The sequence below is a fragment of the Uloborus diversus genome, chromosome 4, assembly GCF_026930045.1.
Source record: "Uloborus diversus isolate 005 chromosome 4, Udiv.v.3.1, whole genome shotgun sequence".
In the NCBI taxonomy this organism is placed as follows: domain Eukaryota; kingdom Metazoa; phylum Arthropoda; class Arachnida; order Araneae; family Uloboridae; genus Uloborus; species Uloborus diversus.
The window spans coordinates 126,235,728-126,257,189 of record NC_072734.1 but is presented as its reverse complement, the minus strand read 5'-3'; the positions used below and the strand labels follow the sequence as shown (position 1 = coordinate 126,257,189).

General features: G+C 32.4%; 1 protein-coding gene across 1 annotated transcript; it reads right to left on the bottom strand.

The window, feature by feature from the left end:
- Positions 1–1,791: 1,791 nt before the first annotated feature.
- On the bottom strand, positions 1,792–19,043 carry LOC129220826 (uncharacterized). The gene is made up of 4 exons (XM_054855257.1): positions 18,825–19,043; positions 5,802–5,836; positions 3,195–3,407; positions 1,792–2,028 (listed from the first exon to the last, which is right to left on the bottom strand). The coding sequence occupies exons 1-4, from the start codon at positions 18,832–18,834 to the stop codon at positions 1,792–1,794; spliced, it is 495 nt and encodes a 164-aa protein (XP_054711232.1). The 5' UTR covers positions 18,835–19,043.
- Positions 19,044–21,462: the final 2,419 nt, after the last annotated feature.

Here is a 21,462-nt window from a genome sequence, read left to right as displayed (position 1 = left end):
AATTTTTTTTGCTACTTTGTTTTAAACCGTATTTTCATTAATTCGCACAACATGGATCCCTTATTTGTACAAATAAATGAGATTCTACTGTATTTCTGATGTGCTGGCAAGACCTTTTTTTTGGGATATTATCTTTCTTGGTTGTACAGAGTTTCTAATAATGGCCGATATACCTCAGCATTTCAATTTCAAGTTTTAGTAACTGTCATGAACTCAAAAAAAAAAAAAAAAAAAAAAAAAACACACACACCACACACACACGTACACAGGTCTTTCTTAGTGAAAGAAAACTACAACGATTCGTTAATAAAAGCGAATAGTTAAATATTTTCGTGGCAAAAAGTTGTGGAAAAAAATTCCAAAAGACTAAAAAGATGTGACGTAATAATGACAAATCTGTCAATGTTTAAAAACTAATCTTTCCCATAAATGAGACAGGCTACAAACGTTAGATTTTACATTTTTACGTGTATTTTGCAGAAATGTTTACCATAACTCTTGAAGCAAATTTATCAGTAGGCCATTGTGGCAAAGACAGAATATTAAACAAGCTCTTAAGAAAAGGTACATGAGCAATATTACCGAAGTATGTTATATTTTTTAATGTAATTTACAACAGTATTGTACATAAAAGTGTTTTATGAAACATCTAATAAAAATAAATTAAAAGAGTGTTACTTAAAAAAAAAATTTCCCTTTATAATTAAGACCTTGTTCGGAAAAATATCCAAATTTATTACATTCCCCATTGTGAGGTTGGTGATTGCAGAGAAAAAAAAGTAAATTTAAACACTTTTACTTGGTTTAATAGTCATTATGTCATTTTAGAGCAGCAAATTTGTTGTACACCCCCCCCCCCCCCCCCCGAATGTTCCAAAAAAAAGTTTATGCAAAAATGAAGTTTATACAATTGGTCAGAAATAAATTTCAATTTTTGTGGTTAATCAAAAATTTACATTAAAAAACCAGTGAAATTATGAACGCATTTTATAAAATTGTCCCAGCAATACTATAATCAATTCTCTTAAAATTCGATCAATTAAGCAATTAAAAATTTTTTTTGCAGAAATTTATCAAAATTGCAATATTTGATTTTTTTTTAAAATAAAACTCTTACTATTTTGAGTTTCATCCCCTCTCCCTCCTGGTTAAGAAGTTGTAACCTGGAGTGGGCCTTCCTCCTTCTCCTCCCATAGTGACGCCTTCAGATTATGTTATTTATGACACATCATCTTATTTGTTTGTTTTAAGATATTTAATTAAAGTAAAGCAAAACTAGTTTTATTACTTTTTTTTGACTGAAATATTTTTGTAAGCTTTGATAGATATCAAACCTTGTTTTAAATGTAAAAGTAATTTTTAGTGTTAAATATTTTTTTTGGAATAAAACCCTCGTTACTCTACAAAACATATTCAAATTCATTACATTCCCCATCACGAGTCAGGGACTGTATAAATAAACCGATAAATGTGATAAATATTGAATAATTGATCACATTTACCAAGTTTATTGGTGATTGTGTATAATGACCGGTAATTATATACAATCACCAATTTATCACATTTACCGTAATATATATATATATATATATATATATATATATATATATATATATATAACCAAAGTTTTAGCAGATAACTTTAAATAATCATATCAGTGCTGAAGCTCATGCAATTTATTTCAACATACTTATTATTTTTCATGATTTCTTTTTCTCTATTACAGAGCTCAGAAATTAAAATATAAAAAGTACAACTTTGCAAAAGTAACAGTAGAGCACAGACTGAGACTTACCATTTGTGTGCAGTCAACTGGTGATGTGTATTCACAATAATGGGCTGCATGGGATGATGGTGGAAAGCATGTGAAGGCACCATCTGTACCGTATGACTGTACTGAGGAGTGGAAGGGGGCTGTTGTCCCCCTGAAGAACCTGCACCTCCACCTTGATTCACCACTGTTGTGAGGGGGGCACGGCCCATGCCAGGCAGAGTACGAGGCACCACATTGCTCCGAGTATAATAGTTCTACAATGACGCAAAATCCATGCTTCAAAATCATTTACAGTATAAGGGTACTTATTGCAACATCAATACGACACCAAGAACGAAAAAATCTTTTAAAATTTTACATAATTTACTGGGTATGTTTGTCTAAAAAATAACATGTCCGACTAACATGCCAGTTTTTTTACTGAATATCAATAAGAGCGTTTAAATTTGTCGTAAAGCATTAAACAGAAAAATAATACAAATCATAAAAAAATTAGTTTTAAAAAATAGTACATAATAAGCCAGTTAAAATTTATAAAATTTAAATAAAATGAAGGGGAAGATCGCTTTTTACAACAAATTAAAAACAATAAACCACAAAAAATTTTGTAGTGAAAAAAAAAAAAAAAAAAAAAAAAAAACCTGAATATTTTTTAAATGTGAATGACAAAACTAGATGTTGATGAAGTGGAAGAAAAAAAAAAACTTCAAATTTTTCCTTAGCCAAAATATTTTTTCAGGGAGAATTATTTATTTTTTTTAATGAAAAAATACCCCCCTCCCCCCATTAATCTGCCTTTTTCTGATTGGTGAAACTACAATTATTTTCTGATCCTGGGTTCTGTCCCTACCGTTTGAGACACCCTGTAAGAATCCTCCAGTGTTGTAAGGTCAAGCCTCAGACCTTCTCTTCCGGAAAGGAGAAGTTTTGGTAACAGATCGGACCGGATAATTTGAGTGTGGCCGGTGAAAAGGAAGCAGCTTCAGTGGCGTGGCTAGCGAGAGCCGGGGTGGTGTGTTTTGGTGGAAAGAGTTATGTTTTAACATCTATGTGTTTTAATATGTGTGCACTTTTTCATGCGGTGGTTTTAGTCTTTTGAGCTTTGTGTTGTGTGTTTTGAATTTTACTTCATTAAAGATTTAAAGCAACCAAGCGGACCTGTTTTCCAGTTGCATTCGATATGTGCATGGTTTTTGCGTATAGTGACTAAGCAACATTGTTCTTTAAGAATATCAAGGAAACTTTACACTTACAACCTCATTGCTTTCGATATATTTTCTATTTAAAAAAAAAAATAGGAAAAAGTTCAATGAGATAGAATACAACACAGTGGCTCAAAATTCGACTTGAACCATAGCCAAAAAATTTCTAGTTTTCCAACGGACACAGCTGAGTATCGAAAGAAAGAGAAAAAACTTACTGGCATGGTCGTGACGTGGGCCGTTCTTCCCAAATGTTGTTGCTGTTGGGCATTCATGGGATTGGGCTGCTGAGGTGAGGCAGACGGTCCCATCGACTGTTGGCCCTGGGATGTGGATGTTGCATACATCCCTTGCTGTTGGGCTGCTTGCACCTGCTTGCTCAGCTCATTGGCCTGCGGTACACCAGACAGGGCCCCAGGAGGAAATGGGTACTGCAATGGGACAAAAGACATCCATTTGTGAGATCTTTGGGAATAAAACAACATACAGTAGGGTTACGGAACCAGCAACAGACTCACTAGTTTGGATTCGAATAAGGTAGGAGGGTAAAACTGATAATGTTGTAGCCAATGCTATTGGTGCAACCATCTTGTGTTAGAGTGAATTTTATGAGCCAGTTGGTATTTACAAGGCAGTGGTGAAAGATTATGAACAGCCACAACGAGGTCAGCTGGTGTTGCATGTTCATTTGATTTTAATAAAGCTTTAGTTCCAAAAATAAAGAACTTTGCACATTTTGAAGAGAAAAGGGGGAATTTTGTATATTACTCATCCTTTCTTTATTCTGTCTGTGCCTGGATATCATTTTTCGGTGTCTGTTACTGGGGGGGGGGGGGGGGGGTTGGACCCTTTTTCGAAATATGACCAAATAAAAATATAATTAACTAATTCAGAGGATCCAGAAGCAGCCAAATGTTAGATGAGATGCTGTTGCATGAGAGAAAAAGTTTAAAAATTCTAGATACATTATAAGGCTCAGAAAATTGAATTGACCCGAGAGCGATGTCTTGAGCACGTCTGTGACTAGTGCCGTTACCCTAGTCTACTTCACCATTGTTGGCCCAAGATAACTACAAAAATCAATAGGTTTATAAAAATGTTATTTGCAAAATTGTAAATGAAAACAATGCTTTGGGAAGAAAACTTGGTCCTCAAATGTTTGATTTTAACAATTCTGGTTTCTTATTTTCAATGGCTTTTCAAGTAGATTAGCTCGTAAAGAAACGCCAAGGAATTGTGAGTTGAACTACCCACCATGGTGCCTTAAACAGCAGCATATTGGTCCTTTACATTAAAAAAAGGCTCTTTACCATGTTTTGGGGAAAATAAGAAACCTTAAAAAGAAAGAAAATAAAATGTTATGAGCACATTCTAAAAACAATCAGAAAGATGTCCAATTTTCATACTTGTGAATGGAAAGGTTTTTATTTGTGGCATCCTGAATTTTGAAAAAGATTCAGTTCCAAATACTTTTTAATTTACTTGTTGCTTATTATCTGAACAAATATCAATACAGTTTGCATTTTAATTTCTTTTAATCCCTCATTAGGCACAACTTTCGTCAGTGTCAGCATATGCCAGAGAGCAGGCAAGAAGAGCCAACAAGATTTCAACTGCCGTCAGGGATCATACCCTTCAGGGGAAAAAATTCAAGCACTTTTCTCAAGGTCATGTGATAAAATATCATATGCACATTTCATTTAATTCAATCATTAATTATATAAAAAGTATAAGGAAACAAAATTAAATTTTCTATAACAAGAGACATTTCAATAAAAGTTCTACTGTATCAAAAGTTTATCTGAAAATGTCTGAAAAAGCTTGTTCATAAATGGCTGCAAAGCACAACAGGCTTTTTACATAGTTCTGCAACCTTCAAGTCCAACCATTTTCATTTTAATTCCCAGATTTATAATCTTAGGCACCAAACCCTATGCCTAAAATTTTGGAATGCATCAATGTTTCTTCATCATTGCAATCACAACCTTACAATTGATGTGGAAGGCATAGAATGAAGTTTTTATTCAATTTTGAGAAGTGCAAGTTTGTAATATTTCTATTGGATGTTTTTTTCCCCTTTTTCTATAAAGGGAAAAAAACATGAAATTGAATTATAGCTAATTTTTTAATTTACAAAAAATGACAACAGCAAAAACATAACGTCATTTGTCGGACACCCAGCAAGATTTTTAAAATTATACGTACTTCTTTCTCAATAGTAGCGGGGGAGGAACTACAAGATTGGAGAGTGAAGTTGTTAATTTGTAAAATTTGCTTAACAAAATCAAAAACGATTTGCAACTTGAATTTTTTTTCTATGAACTGTGCTTTGCTTATACAGAAAACAAGTCTGTTTCCAATGATCTGCTTTCAATCTTGACAAAAGATCAACAATCATGTGGTGAGCTAAGAAAATCTTTTAGCGAAACTATGAAACAAGATAACTCAGACCATTGTTAAGAAAATTAAAGCATCAAGGATAAGAGCATTTTCAGCTATCATAAATCTAGTAGGAAGTCACTCTGGCCTAAAGGACTTCATTAGAAATAAGGACTCGAAAGCTTGAGGGGATTTTTTTTTTAAATTCTGATGTTCTGATTTTAGACAAATTGGTTTGAGTTTAAAAGGGATCAAAGAACTTTTTACAAATGAAATTTTATGAACGTTTAATTCTAACAAACGAAATTTTATAAAATGGCCTCTTTTACGATACAGAGTTTTGTAAAAGAGCTGCAAAGCTGAACCATGTCTGAATTGATCCCGTAAGTACAACATTTTCTTTTTTTATTACAAAAGTTAGGTTATCACAATAAAAACAGACTCACTTGAGGATATCCAGCTTGACCAAAATCTGTGTGACCTATTAGGAAAAAACATAAAATGTGTCAATCACACAAACTAAAAAACTTTATATTTTAATCAGGGTTCAAAAATATCATAATACTTTCGAAAATATCCGATACTTTGATATACATTGGATATCTTGATATACATCCGATATTTTCAATCAGCACAAATTAAAGTCTTCAAAATAGTTAATGCATTCTCTTATATTATTATTATGATATGCAGACTTAAAATTAAGGTTTCTTTCATTATTTATATCTAATATTTCATTTAACATTTTTATAAATTTTTATGGTGTTAGTTTAACATTAGCTCTTTTACTCATTTTTCTTGTTACCTAGTTTTACAGGTATGTTTCAGAAATAAAAGATATGCATTAGTTGGTGCACAATCATAAGACATTTTCTTTTCTGACCAGTGTTTATTATTTAACTAGGCACTTTTAATATGAATTAAAATTATTACATTACTAATAATTTTATGAATATAAAAAATGAATATTATATAACTTTGTTATATTAATGATGTTATAATACATCATTAAAATATAGTACATAATGTTTTGGTTATTTTTAATAATAAATGAACAACATTACTATCATTGGTATAATTTTTATATAGAAAATACCCTCGTTGAAAAAATAAATATCGGATATATCATGATTCATGATACATATCAGTTGATATGTATCCCCGATGATATGTATCCCCCAGCAAACCCCGATTTTAATGCATAAAATTTTTAAACTTATTATATTGTTACTGCTTTAAAATATTATATCCTTTGTTTATTGCAACTGTATACAGTGAAGCACCGTTAATATGTTTCTCTTTTATACGTTTTTATCAACTATACATTTTTTTAATTTGTTCCTGCAGAGTCTAATACACATTAACCCATACCTATTATAAGTTTTTTCACACAGTCCCTTCAAAAATGTATAAATGGTGTTACACTGCAATTTATATTTTCTGTACAATTAATACCACTTGTGGTTATTTTTGTGAAATCATGATTTCCTGGGAGTTAGTGTCAGCTTTATTCACACTTATCTGCTACATATCGAGTTTTTAAATTCATGACTCACGGGATGCAATATTTTCAAAAAAAAAACATCAATTTTTCACAAGAGTATCCAAATTATTACATAAAAAGTAGTCGAAAACTTTGTACTGCATAGTGAATAAAATATGACAACGTATATAAAGTACAAATTCAAAATGAAAAAAGGTTAAAAAACCAGCAAACAGCTGTTTTGGCACTCTAAAATACAAGTGCCATCATCAGTGCAAATACAGAAAAACGAAGGAGAAAACGTCACGGACAAAAAATAAATCAAATAACAGACTTCCAAACATTAGGAAAAGGGGGAGTGCTAGACATATCATTGACGATTAAATTAGCATTTTTCCATGTGTAATATGACTCCCAAAAATCTAAATCATGAATGGACGAACACTCGTGAATAACTTTGGCGGAAGAAAAAATAAAATTATGGCCACAAGACCAACAATGTTGAGCAATAGAGGAGCGTTTGAGATCCTGTTTTTTGACGTAGTTTTCGTGTTCTTTTATCCGGAATTTGAGGGATCGTCGAGTCTGCCCAATGTAGGCCAATTTGCACTGGCAGGAAACACTATAAATGCCCCATTTGTCAAGGTTCTGAACAGGGTGTTTAAGCTGTGAAAATTTTAATTTATTAACAGGAGAAAAAGTGACGGAAAAATGAAACTTTTTTAAGATTTTGGCAATTTGTAGACTGATTTTAGGAAAAAAGGGTAAGACAACGGAACTCGAATAGTTCACAGGAGCAAGTGTTTGATTTTTGTTAGCTGAGCTACATAGCTTCTTATAAATGGTATCAATAATATCTGATGTGAATCCCCGATCAACCGCAATACCTCGTAGGTAATTCAGTTCTGATGAAAGTAAATTGGAATTTGAACAAATGGCTAAAGCACGGTAAATAAAAGATCTAAAAGCAGCCAATTTTTGTTTAGGAGGGTGAACGGATAACTTGTGGGGGGGAAGAGAAACAGCAAAGGGTTTACGGAAAACAGTAGTTGTAAACATATTGTTATGACGAGTGATGGACACATCAAGAAAAGAAAGATGATTTCCAGATTCCAATTCAACAGTAAATTGAATATGTGGGTCAATAGTATTTAGGATGGATAAAAGGTTATCAGGGTCACTGACAGACGAGTCCAAAAGCACAAAAATGTCGTCAACGTACCTGACGTAAAAATCAAATTGTATAATTTTAAATAATTTAAGTTCGAAATAGTGCATGTACAAATCACTTAGAATTGGACTCAAAGGGTTGCCCATAGCAAGACCTTCAGTCATACGGAAAAAATTACCGTCGAAAACAAACGTGTTTAGTTTTAAGCAAGAACGTGTTAAATTGCATAATTCATTGATCTCAAAATCGGAAAAGTGATGTTCAGTTAATCTCATTTTAAGGCAGTCTAACGCACCTTCAACAGGCACGTTAGTGAAGAGTGATTTCACATCAAAAGAGGCCTTTCTATGGTTATTTAGCTGAAAAATTCGAAGTTTGCGAACAAAGTCGAGAGAGTTCCGAACAGTAAAACAATTGCTGGAAAGAAGAGGTGAAAAAACGGAAACTAAAAATTTGGCCAATTTGTAAGAAGCACTACCAATGTTAGAAACAATGGGACGGAGAGGAATGAGTGGTTTATGCACTTTAGGCAAAGCGTAGAATCTGGAACATTGTGCAACAGAAGGAATCAAGCGTTTTTTGTGACATCCAAGATACGCGACAAAGTTGCAATGATTGAGCAGGAGCTTTTTGATTTACATTTACGTGTTGCTAATTCCAGTCGTCATTTTGAATTTTTTGACAGGAGGTCTTGGCAGAGAGCTGCTTTTTATTCAAACAAACACAAATCAGTACTTAATAAAAAGTTAACCAGTTTATGTAAAGTTTCTTCTAATCTTACAACTTATAACTTACCAAAAGTTAATGTTAATGCTGTCGTCAATCTTTCAGATGTTTCCTGAAATTCTGTTCAAGTTAATGCTTTAAAATTCAATAGTAATTTTGCGGCCCCATCTAAACCGTCGTTTCCTCTTTTAATTGCTCCGGTCGAAAAGGCCTTGAAATTTAGTGCTTTAACTTCCACACAGAAGGATTCAATCCGTCATCTCATTTCTAACAACATCAACTTCAATTCACAGTTCCATAACAACAAGCTATATAATGTAACTCGTACCGTAAGAGATTTATGTGCTAATTCTGATTTAGTCATTACAAACGCTGATAAGGGGGGCCAAATTGTTGTTCTAAACAAAAAAGATTGTATCAACAAATGCAATAACTTAATTTTAGACGGGCCATATGAAAAAATCAAACAAGATCCTTGTAGTAAAGAATTTAAAACTATCAGTAACGCCATTAAGTCATCTCCGTTGATTCCAGATTTTCACAAAAAACGCTTGATTCCTTCTGTTGCACAATGTTCCAGATTCTACGCTTTGCCTAAAGTGCATAAACCACTCATTCCTCTCCGTCCCATTGTTTCTAACATTGGTAGTGCTTCTTACAAATTGGCCAAATTTTTAGTTTCCGTTTTTTCACCTCTTCTTTCCAGCAATTGTTTTACTGTTCGGAACTCTCTCGACTTTGTTCGCAAACTTCGAATTTTTCAGCTAAATAACCATAGAAAGGCCTCTTTTGATGTGAAATCACTCTTCACTAACGTGCCTGTTGAAGGTGCGTTAGACTGCCTTAAAATGAGATTAACTGAACATCACTTTTCCGATTTTGAGATCAATGAATTATGCAATTTAACACGTTCTTGCTTAAAACTAAACACGTTTGTTTTCGACGGTAATTTTTTCCGTATGACTGAAGGTCTTGCTATGGGCAACCCTTTGAGTCCAATTCTAAGTGATTTGTACATGCACTATTTCGAACTTAAATTATTTAAAATTATACAATTTGATTTTTACGTCAGGTACGTTGACGACATTTTTGTGCTTTTGGACTCGTCTGTCAGTGACCCTGATAACCTTTTATCCATCCTAAATACTATTGACCCACATATTCAATTTACTGTTGAATTGGAATCTGGAAATCATCTTTCTTTTCTTGATGTGTCCATCACTCGTCATAACAATATGTTTACAACTACTGTTTTCCGTAAACCCTTTGCTGTTTCTCTTCCCCCCCACAAGTTATCCGTTCACCCTCCTAAACAAAAATTGGCTGCTTTTAGATCTTTTATTTACCGTGCTTTAGCCATTTGTTCAAATTCCAATTTACTTTCATCAGAACTGAATTACCTACGAGGTATTGCGGTTGATCGGGGATTCACATCAGATATTATTGATACCATTTATAAGAAGCTATGTAGCTCAGCTAACAAAAATCAAACACTTGCTCCTGTGAACTATTCGAGTTCCGTTGTCTTACCCTTTTTTCCTAAAATCAGTCTACAAATTGCCAAAATCTTAAAAAAGTTTCATTTTTCCGTCACTTTTTCTCCTGTTAATAAATTAAAATTTTCACAGCTTAAACACCCTGTTCAGAACCTTGACAAATGGGGCATTTATAGTGTTTCCTGCCAGTGCAAATTGGCCTACATTGGGCAGACTCGACGATCCCTCAAATTCCGGATAAAAGAACACGAAAACTACGTCAAAAAACAGGATCTCAAACGCTCCTCTATTGCTCAACATTGTTGGTCTTGTGGCCATAATTTTATTTTTTCTTCCGCCAAAGTTATTCACGAGTGTTCGTCCATTCATGATTTAGATTTTTGGGAGTCATATTACACATGGAAAAATGCTAATTTAATCGTCAATGATATGTCTAGCACTCCCCCTTTTCCTAATGTTTGGAAGTCTGTTATTTGATTTATTTTTTGTCCGTGACGTTTTCTCCTTCGTTTTTCTGTATTTGCACTGATGATGGCACTTGTATTTTAGAGTGCCAAAACAGCTGTTTGCTGGTTTTTTAACCTTTTTTCATTTTGAATTTGTACTTTATATACGTTGTCATATTTTATTCACTATCCAAATTATTGTTTTGGTAAAATAAAATTGCAACCATCTGATCTATGCTTTAGATATGATATATATTTCGAAAAAAAAAAAGTAAAAAGAGACGCAAATAGCTCAGCTACTTACTAGTATAACTAAAAACAAATTATGCAAAAATGACTAGTGATACACATGAAATAATTACAGAGTTTTACTTTAATTCTTTTGCTACCAAGGAAATACATTTATCAATCTAAAATTTTTGAAAATATTCTTTGGATTCAACAGATCATAGAAAATTTTTATATAGATAAGAATTTACATTTGTTACTTTTCCTCCAAAAAATCTGATACGATACACAATAATTACTCAATCACTAAAATACTGAAAAAAAGTTTTATTGCTAAATGATTTTTCAAAGTAAAAGAAGCTTCAAACATCAGCAACAGTGATGTAAAACTACTGGTGAACAGCAAAATATTTAAGCTTGAGTTTTATTTATTATTTTCCTTTCAATTTTTTTCAATAAATATTTTATTTTATAAAACATAATTAATCTAACTTATTTTTCTAAAAAAAATCTAACTAGCAATAATTAAGTATTACTTAAATTAAGTTAATAATAAATAAAAAAAAACAATCAGGAAAAAAATAAATTATTAAAGTACTGAATAATTAACTTACGAGACATTACCAAATTTATTATCGCCTAAGTTTTAAGATAAGCTACAAACATTGAAAAAGATCCTGAATGTGCAATTTTCAACATTTTCGGACTAATTAAAAATTTTACAGTTGAAAATTCCCTGATTTCTGTATTTTATTGATGTCCTAAACATTCTTAATTCTTTAGACCAATTTTATTTTCAAAAATCTTCATTAACTTAACACACTGCCAAAAATTAATGACAATTTTAATGAGTCGCTTGAAGCAACACAGATGCAAATGGCTGAAAATTTTCGAGTCGAACATGAGCGGCAAAATCAGAAGTCAATTAGACAATATAAGATATAAGGAGGGCTAAAAGTATTGCCAACTGGCAGAATCACATAGCTAAGAAAAACCAGCGAGTTATCATAAAAGCGGACGTAATCTGATTTCGAAATGTGTGGAAAATTGGAACTAAAGCGTACGAAACAGCCCAAGATGCGTAAACATTGCACCGAATCTGCACAAAATGTTAAATATGCATGTTTTTGAACCCAAAATCCACGACCAGTTGTCAGTTTTCACGATTTTTAAGCATTTTTTGCTGAAAATCGCAATTCTCCTTAGACCGTTTCCGATCATAGTCGAAATCCATGACTTTTGAAGCACCCAGGCGCCTGTAGGGTAAAATATTTCATAAAAATGTTAAAAAGAAAAAAAGGAAGGGGTGCCAAAAAAAATTATTTCTGGCTAACAACTTTGATATAATATACATATATATATTATATATACTAAATCAAATTCAGCTACTATTCTAAAGCTAATCTCAATTTTAATGACAGGTTTACTACCCCTAGCTCTGACACGAAAATTCCTGCCTGATGATCCTTCTCAAGGGTGAAATTACAGTTGCTGGTTGTCATCATAGTCAGATAAAAATATAAAGTATCTGCGCACGCAACTCAAAAGTATATGCAAGCTAATCATTGTCGATAACGTTAAAGAAAAAAGGGGGGGGGGGGGGAAAGAAAAAACATTTTTAATCATAAGAAATAAATACTTGCAGGTACATGCTCTGAGGTTACAAGGAACTAATTTTCATGCGAATTATGTGAGCCTATGGATGCAAAGACCTAAGCTAAATTTAAAAGTCTTAAAACTAAGCTTCTTTTAGCAGATATCTTTGCATGCGTCAAGAAATCAATAGGGTACCCAAATTTCTGAGATAGAAGGAAAAAATAGTAATTCGTTGCATGCTGGCCCCATATGATAAGCTTTAAAGCGACAGAGCTAATTTTGTGATTTGATATGACGCCCAATCCAAAGTTGCGGGTGTGACATTTACACTAACTAAATTAGTCATCAGCAAAAATATTTTAGAGTATAGGTTTCAATTTCTATATTTTTCAATAAAGACCACTTGCAGGTACATTGATGCCAATTTGCAAGTTGATTGATATTTTATTTATTTTTAAAAAAATTAATTTCTACCTGTTGCGGGTGTGACATAAAAAGGACATGCATTTTCACCTTGTGATCAAAACATTCAAAACTCTGTGAGTTATATCAACCGATCGAACTAGTTTTTTTTTATGTTAGACAGCAATACTCAATTAATTATTCTATAAAAAAATTTAAATACTCACTCAATTATTTTCACTGTAAAATTTTTTCAAAGTTGCCGTTGCGGGTGTGACACCCTGTTGCGGGTGTGACTTGTGTGGCCAATAAAATAACAACACACACAAATAGTTATCAATCAAACATTTTATGATTAGCACAGTAATAAATAAGAGAAATTGCAAATAACTAAGGAACATTTTTTACATAAATCTATTTTCCAATCTAGAATTGATGATTTCAGGGGGCGTTAGTTTTCTTATCACAACGTTCCGTTTCTCCCATGGTTTGTCTGGCTGATTGGGCCAGATGTATACATGGTTTAAAGTTTTTTTTTTTTCAAGTATTCTATTTGTATGTCCTCTCCATCTGTTTGCTTGATTTGACCAACAGTTATTTTTTTTTTTTTTTTGATGTAGAAAACAAAACTAATTCTACAAAATCTCCAATGGCATTTATATTACCAAGGTAGATCGTTTCCAATTGAGGCAGTAATGTAACTATCTTCAGTGCACTTTCTGCAGTTGGTGCCACTTGAATTGTACCCATATCAATCGGTATAACATGGTGTACCGATTGTACATGGCGGCAGTGTGCATGAAGCATTTTTACAGCATCTTCTGTGATGTTGCTCTCCGCAGAATAAAATACTCTGATTTTTTTTACGAGCCATTTTTGCTCCAATGGTAAAATCCGATGCAGAACTGACTGTTGCTCTACGCTGTAGAAAAGCAAGCGACACCATTTTTTTTTTGTTACCGCACCAACATCATCCACGGCACCTTTTCCATGAGACCTTGCAAAGTATGACCATGCAATTTTAATGTTGTGGTCTTTATGGCCGTATGACATTAACAGAAGATTGTACCTGCCTATGGATTGCATTACCAAAGGTTCGAGCTCTTCGAAAACTTCCCATCGACTCTGCTTCTACAGCTGGAGATGGTGTGGCACCTTTTGTCCAAGACTTCTTTCTCTCTCTCTACACTTCCTCCGCCTCCCATTCTGTTTTTGCCTCTACATTTTCTTTTCTTTCTTGCCACATATGTACTTTTTTTGAGTAGTTTCTTCTTAATTTCTCTTCTTGCTTTGTTTCTATCCCTTTCTTTTTGAAAATATTCTGAATATTTAGCCGAGTTTTCTTTTATCTTTTTACGATGATTTCGGAATCTTTCAGTGCTGTTCATTCTTTTGCAAAAAAAAAAAAAAAAGGAAAGTTAATAAATATAGCACTACAAGTTCAAATATATAAGGTTAAACTTGTTTTTATATATATATATATATATATATATATATATATATATATATGTTTTTGAAATTCTTTGAATTTTTTAACCCCAAATGAAATTAAGAAAGTTCCGTTTTGATTCATTTAAAACTTTAACTGACAACATTTTATACAAAGTGTACAACAAATAACAGTTTTAATGCTATTCTTATCATTTCTCTAAATTTATTTTGAATTTGAAGTAAAAAATAATCTGTCCCTAATATTACATTATTTGTTTTAAAAAGTAAAGGGGATAAAAGCCAAATGCTGAAAGCAAAATTATACATTTTTATACATATTAAAAAAGATAAAATATTATTTTGGTTTTTTAAAGTTTTATTTTAAAAAAAAAACAAATCTTACCTTATTGAATAGTTGTCTTAGTTATAAATCAAGAAATACAAAAGTGCTTCTTAGGAGAACCAATAATATAGAACACCAAACTAAATAAATCAACTGCACATGCTCTAAAGATACTAATTTTGAATTAATTGGGGTCTAGACAAATAAGTCAAAGGCCAAAGGTTAGGTCAAAGGTAAAACATTAGTGCTGTCATCTACATGCTTTCCAGGATTACATTTGTATTTAATTTAAAAAGATGTTGCGGGTGTGACTTTAACTAAATGTCACACCCGCAACAGGAATATGTCACACCCGCAACGCTTAATAACTCTAATTAAAACATTAATTAATTTCTTTTCTGTTTGTTATTCAAAGTACTTTAGTAAACTATTTTTGAATACAAAGTTTCAAAACTTTCAGGCAGATAAATTTTTCTGTGGGAATATAAATGTATTTTTTTGTTGCGGGTGTGACATAATAATTAAGAATAATTAAATATGCTTACCTTTTGTAGTGAAGATTAGTAGACATCTCTCTTCAGGAAAAAACTGTTGCTAATGAATGTCAGATTATGTGTGAAACTTTATAGACTTGTAGAATTGTTTGTTTAGCTGTATTAGACCATGGAACATAAGCAGTTTTGGTGCAGTGTAGTTCGCACTGATATAGTTCCACTTTAGTAATTAAAATAAGTATGTTAATGACATAAATGAATTTTTTTTTCAATAAAATATGAAATAGTATACTTTTAACAGTGTGTATACAAAATTTCAACCATATTGAATGAAATTTGAATTTTCATCCTCATGTCCACTTTTTTTTGGATTGGGCGATGAGCTTGTAAAAAAAGGAAGAAAGGAAATACAAAGCCATGTGAAAAGAATTGCTCAGTTGTCACCACTTGATGCATAACAGAAAAGGGAGGATTAACATTTTAGTAATTTTTCAACAGAAGGAAAAAAAAAGACAAGTGGAAAACTAGAACATTACTCGCAATTATGCCGAGATGTGCATGTCCGCAATGAATATATCCACAAAGCAGCAAAAATTTTCTTACAGCAGCGAATGTATCTGCGCCCATCTATATTATCTAGCTATGACTACTACGTTTTACATAAGCAATATTAATTTTAAACAAATTAGAAGTAAAGAAGGAGAACTTGAATGATTGTTGCGATATGCGAGTGGTCGCAACGAATGTATCCGCACAGCAACGAATAGATAGTATATATTCACCCGCTTTCCGCGCTTGCGTATGAGCACGCATGCGCGTACCACATATGCTACCTATTAATAATTTTAAAAAATAAATAAATAATATCAGATTAAAGGGAATTAAAAGTGAAAAGTAAAAACTTCAACAATTATCGCGAGATACGCGTGCCCACAGCGAATGTATCCACCTTACGCGGTTGCGTATGTATTATCTATTTATAACTTTTACAAATTATTTAAATAATATCAGTTTAAAACAGATTAGAAGTAAGCAGTAAGAATTTAAACGATTATTGCGACGTGTGCGTACCCGCAACGAATGTATCCGCATAGCTGCGAATACATCCACAGAACGCGTGGGTGCATATACTATCTTGTAATAATTTTTACAATCTAAATAAATAATATCAATATCACTTTAAAACGAATTAGAAGTAAAGATAATATCTTTACTTCTTTAGAATTAGAAGTAAAGATATTACCTTTACTTCTTACCTATTCGTTTCAAATTGATCTTCAATCGATCTAATCTATATCTTTTATTTAAGAACTTTTACGATTATTGGACGACGTGCAACTCCGCGGCGAATGTATCCGCACGTCAGCGGATGTATCCGTGCACGGTGTGCACGCGTGCTTCTACATTATCTAGCTCTGGTTGTCATAACAAACAGTTTGAAGCAATATTAAAGCAGTAATCATTAAATTAAACATATAATACTCTGCTTATGGAAATACAGGGAATGCATTTAATGTTTCATTAGGTCAAGAAAGGGGCAAGGTGCTTTCAGCTAAAAGGGCACTTATTGATGGGGCATTCCACGGTTTGACATTATGTAGAGTCTGTAACATGACCTTTTTTTGCCATAACTTTTTAATTTACCGTTTGATTTGCAAATTATTTTAATTTGAGCTGGTGTGTTGGTAGGAGAAGATGAAATTAAAATAATATGCTAATCAAACAGTAAATTAAAAAGTTATGGCAAAAAAGGTCTCGTTACGGACTCTACATAAATGTCAAAAATACCATGGAATGCCCCTAATAGAATTTTTGCAACAGAAAAGCTGCTTTTTAAAACTTTTTGGTACACTTCTTGCATACAAAACCCACATCTTTCGACATTTTTTTTTTTTTAAGTAACAAAAAAGTTTCATTAAGTTCCTTAACTTGCAAGAGGGAGGAGTTCTTAGAAAAAAGTTGGAGGGAAACACTATTGAAAAAAATATAGCGATAGTTTTCTCAGGTACCTATCAAATTACTTACAGTCACACTTCTACAAAGCTTTTTACTGGGCAAACATGGTTTGAGAAGTAGTGGCATGTAAAACTTCCCAGCTCAATATAAAACACTTTTTGATTAAAATCTTAAATCCGAAATTTTTTTATAACCCTACCTATCGTTCTCCAAATCAATTTTCTTTAAAAAAATTATTAGACTAACTGGCTTTCATAATACCATATTTTCCTATTAAACACTAAAAACTTAGCTTTTAAAAGTAGAGTAAACAAAATTTAAAACTTAAGCAAAAGACTTACTCTTTAAAACCCTTGGGAATAAAAGAATCCAAGCAATATGATCATATGGCCAGTTTGTTTTAAGTTAAAACAAAATACTGTTTGAAAACAAGGATCTCCATTGAAAATTATCACATAAATTCAGAATCTAAAAATATTTTTCCAACAAAAATGAAGTTTTCAGCCACAAAGTAATTTTTATTTAAAATATATCTATATTCTTGATGAGGGCAGAGTGGACAAGAGTCAAAGCAGGTTGGTACCTTGTCAAGTTTGACTGGCACAGATCCTCCCTCCCTCCCCTTTAAAATTTATACTTTCATTTTACAGGGGTCCTTACGTCAAAAAAAAAAGCTTTCCAAATAAAATTAAAAGCTCTTTTTCAAAACCCCTTTAGTTTTAATATATTTTAACAAGATATGATCTGTAGCAAATTATTTAAAAAATGCCACATTTCATTGAAGTTACACCTTTATAAACATTTTTCTATTTATTTTTTAAATGATTGATATAGTTTAAGTATAAATCAGTCAAAGCGAAAAAATTCTAGATAAAGTATGAAACATTTCATTTGGATCAAGTAAACAATGATTGGTAATTTTAATAGTATTATTATTTTTTAAGGGGAATGCTTTGGTACAAGTGTTAAGGGTTCGCAACATTTATCATAAACGCTTATATAAAACAGAACATTTGCAATTAATTAGGAAATTACATCATTTAATTATGTTTAGCTATTCAACTTAATGTAGCAATCTTACTTTACTTCAAGAGTTAACCAACCAACTTTACATTTTTCTCATATTTATTTACTTACATAGTTAATTGTCTAATATTATAGAATGTGAAACGATGCAGTCTTCGAATAAGATAACGGGCGTGAAGGTAATTTGGAGCATGGCAGAGGTGGTTTCAAAAAAAATCAATGCAAAACGAGAGCCGATTATGAGTTGTAAAAGTACTTCAACGAATAAATACAAACAATTGATTCACAACAGTTAAAATTACTGATAATTTCAGAACCGGGTTTCAAATCTTACAGTAAAATAAAGGCATGAATTAGAAATCCGCCTTCATACCTGATAATGAAAAACAAACAAGCGAACTAAACAGTACGTAAGATGCAAATTTTAAATCAATTTTCTACTTAAAAGTTTTTCGCTTCTCTAAATTGAAAATAAATAGCAAACGTAGTAGCACTGAATAATTTTAAGTTATCAGAACCGATCATGAGACTACTATTCACCTTTTAATAACATTTCAATACCATAAGATACATTCAAAAGATCGGAATCCGATGCAAAACTTCAGAAAAGTATGAGCACAACAGTAAAAAATGCAGAACATATTGCTTAAATCTGAAGTAAATCAACTTACTTGACTGCATATGAGCAGATTTTCATTGCCTTGTGACGAAAAGTAAAAACATCCACTTCTCTCCCATTGACTATAGTGCCGCACCACAGTCCAACAGAATAAATCTTGCGCCCCCAAAAATCTGAATAAATACCGTATGATTGTACAGAAATAAAATGGAGACAGAATTCCGAGGTAACAGAAGCAGCAAACGTCAACGATTGCTAGTTAGGCCTAAAAACTTTTGCTAGCCACGTACGACACGATACATGCACTCACTTCCTGTTGAAGAGAGAACTAGAGAACCATTTTCCCAGGTTTCATTTCGGCATGAGGAAACCATCTTGGCTGAAAATGTCCTCCAGATACAGGGTTTATCGCTGAGGCATGGCTGATTTTTCGTTATTCGGAACTTGGAGTGGATTGACATAATAAATCATTCATCAAAATATTTTTGAATGATTTTTTTTTTGTGAGAGTTATGCACCAATTTAAAGCTACATAGTACATACCTACTAAAAATGGACATTTTTTACATTTTCGAACTAACCCTCCCCCCCTTCTCTTCCAATTGAATTTTATGCTATTTTACGAGAATTTTTTGCAAGAAAAATAATAAACATGAAAACAGGCTAAATCTCCTGGGAAAAAAATCCCCCAAAATATCAAAAAGGGAATAAAAACCATGAATAATTTAAAAAAAAAAGTTAAGATTTTAATAAAACGGAAGAAAAATGTGCCAGTTGCCCCCCCCCCCCCCTTTGCTTAAAACAGGAGCGCCTATCTCATCAAGGGCAATGCCACATCCCATGCCAGGAGTGTCCATCTGAGACAATACCTGTTAAAACAACCCCCTCTAAAAATTTTAATGGCACAGTCCCCTGCGCATGAAGTCCCCCCCCCCCCCCAAGGTGGCCACCACTGCCCCATGCTACAGAACACTCCCCTTCCCCTATGCTTGTCATTTAATTGGGAGAAGAATTTACTTAAATCCTTTTACAATTAAGTTGGCATGGTTTTTCTTGTTTTTCAACAAAATTTGCATTATGTAATATTAGGACACCCTTTGCCACACCTCAGAAAAAATTCCTGAACGCCCCTAAAAATTTCAATGCAGCAGTCTGCGTCCAGGGTTGTACAAGTTACGGCCAGTGGTGTATTTCACCATGGATAAAATTGGATTGGATAAAATAAGTTTTGGACATTGCACGTGGATTTAGGAAATAATAAAAGTTTTAATTTTACACATGCAAGTAATTAATAACTGCATGTTCCAAAAGGTTGGTCACACCACAGGAGAATTATGATAATTTTTTAGTACCGATGAACACAAAAGCTATCAAAACCTGCAAAAATCTACCATTGTTGAAGTTCAAAAGCATACTCTTAGAGAACGTCCCTCAACTTTGACAGGAACAGTTCTTATCTCACATCAACAAGATGTTTATACTGGAGATTGCTCATTGAACAATATCAGGGTGGCAACAGAAACTGACAAAAAAAGTTCCCCGACTTTTCCCTGATTAGGTTCACCAAATTTCCCTGATTTATGTTACCAATGATAATGGTTTCCTTGCTTTGCCCTACTTGAAAACCATTGCATACTAAATAAAATGCAGTACTTAAAATGTTTTAAGCTGTTTATTAAAAACTTATTTTGAAACAACGCTCCTTTTATTAGTAAAAATAGTACATTAAATTATCTACTAGGAAATATTATAGGAAATCTCAAACAAATACTCTTTACTTCCAGGCAACCAGTTAACATAAGTATTCTAAGAAATTATTACAAACATTCTTAAAGAAATATCTAATCATGATAAAATTATAAAGTTTATATAGAAATAATTTTGAACTAAATTTTCAAGCAGTATAATTATTGCTGGAACAATAACAAAAAAAAAAAAATGTGTACACAAGGTAAATCAATTTCAAATTATTTCCTTATTTGTCGGAGGGGGGGGGGGGGATCTTAGATTACTTTTGTATCAAACATCAAAATGCAAAAACAATCAGTTAATTTCAAAATATTTAAAATGAAAGAATTTTAAAGTCAGAAAAAAAAAAACCCTTCGTATAACCTGAGGCGACAGCGAATAATACAATGGCAAAAAGTTGATTTTTAACATTCCATTTCAGCAATTAAATTAAAAACGCAAAGAAGTAACAATTTTTAAGCTTTTATCTGCACTAACTTAAAAAACAAAGATTTTTTTCTTGAAATTGTGAATACAGTATGCTAATTACTTCAAGACAATGAGTAAAGGCAAGGGAGCAAAAGCATTAATCACGGCTTAGTCTTTGCCTGTAGGGTTGTTTATTTTACGTAGCAATTAATTCGTAAAAGGCAAATTCGACCTAGGTTAAATAAAAAACTTTACAGACACAGAAGCAATCACAGGAAGTTCATTCTGTGTTTAATAAGTTAAGATTAAATACTTTGGCGTTGAGAAAAAAAGATTCACAAATATGCAGCAGTGTATACTCGCACCTCATTAATTTTACTTTTTCTCCACAGATAATTGACGGAAGACGCGTAGGAAATTAGGGTACTTAATTTTGCAAAGCAAAAAAAATAATAAAAAATAAATGTTTTTCTTCATTTAATCAATTTTCTCTGAATTTTTGTTATTTTTTTGAAGTTCCCTGATATTTCCCT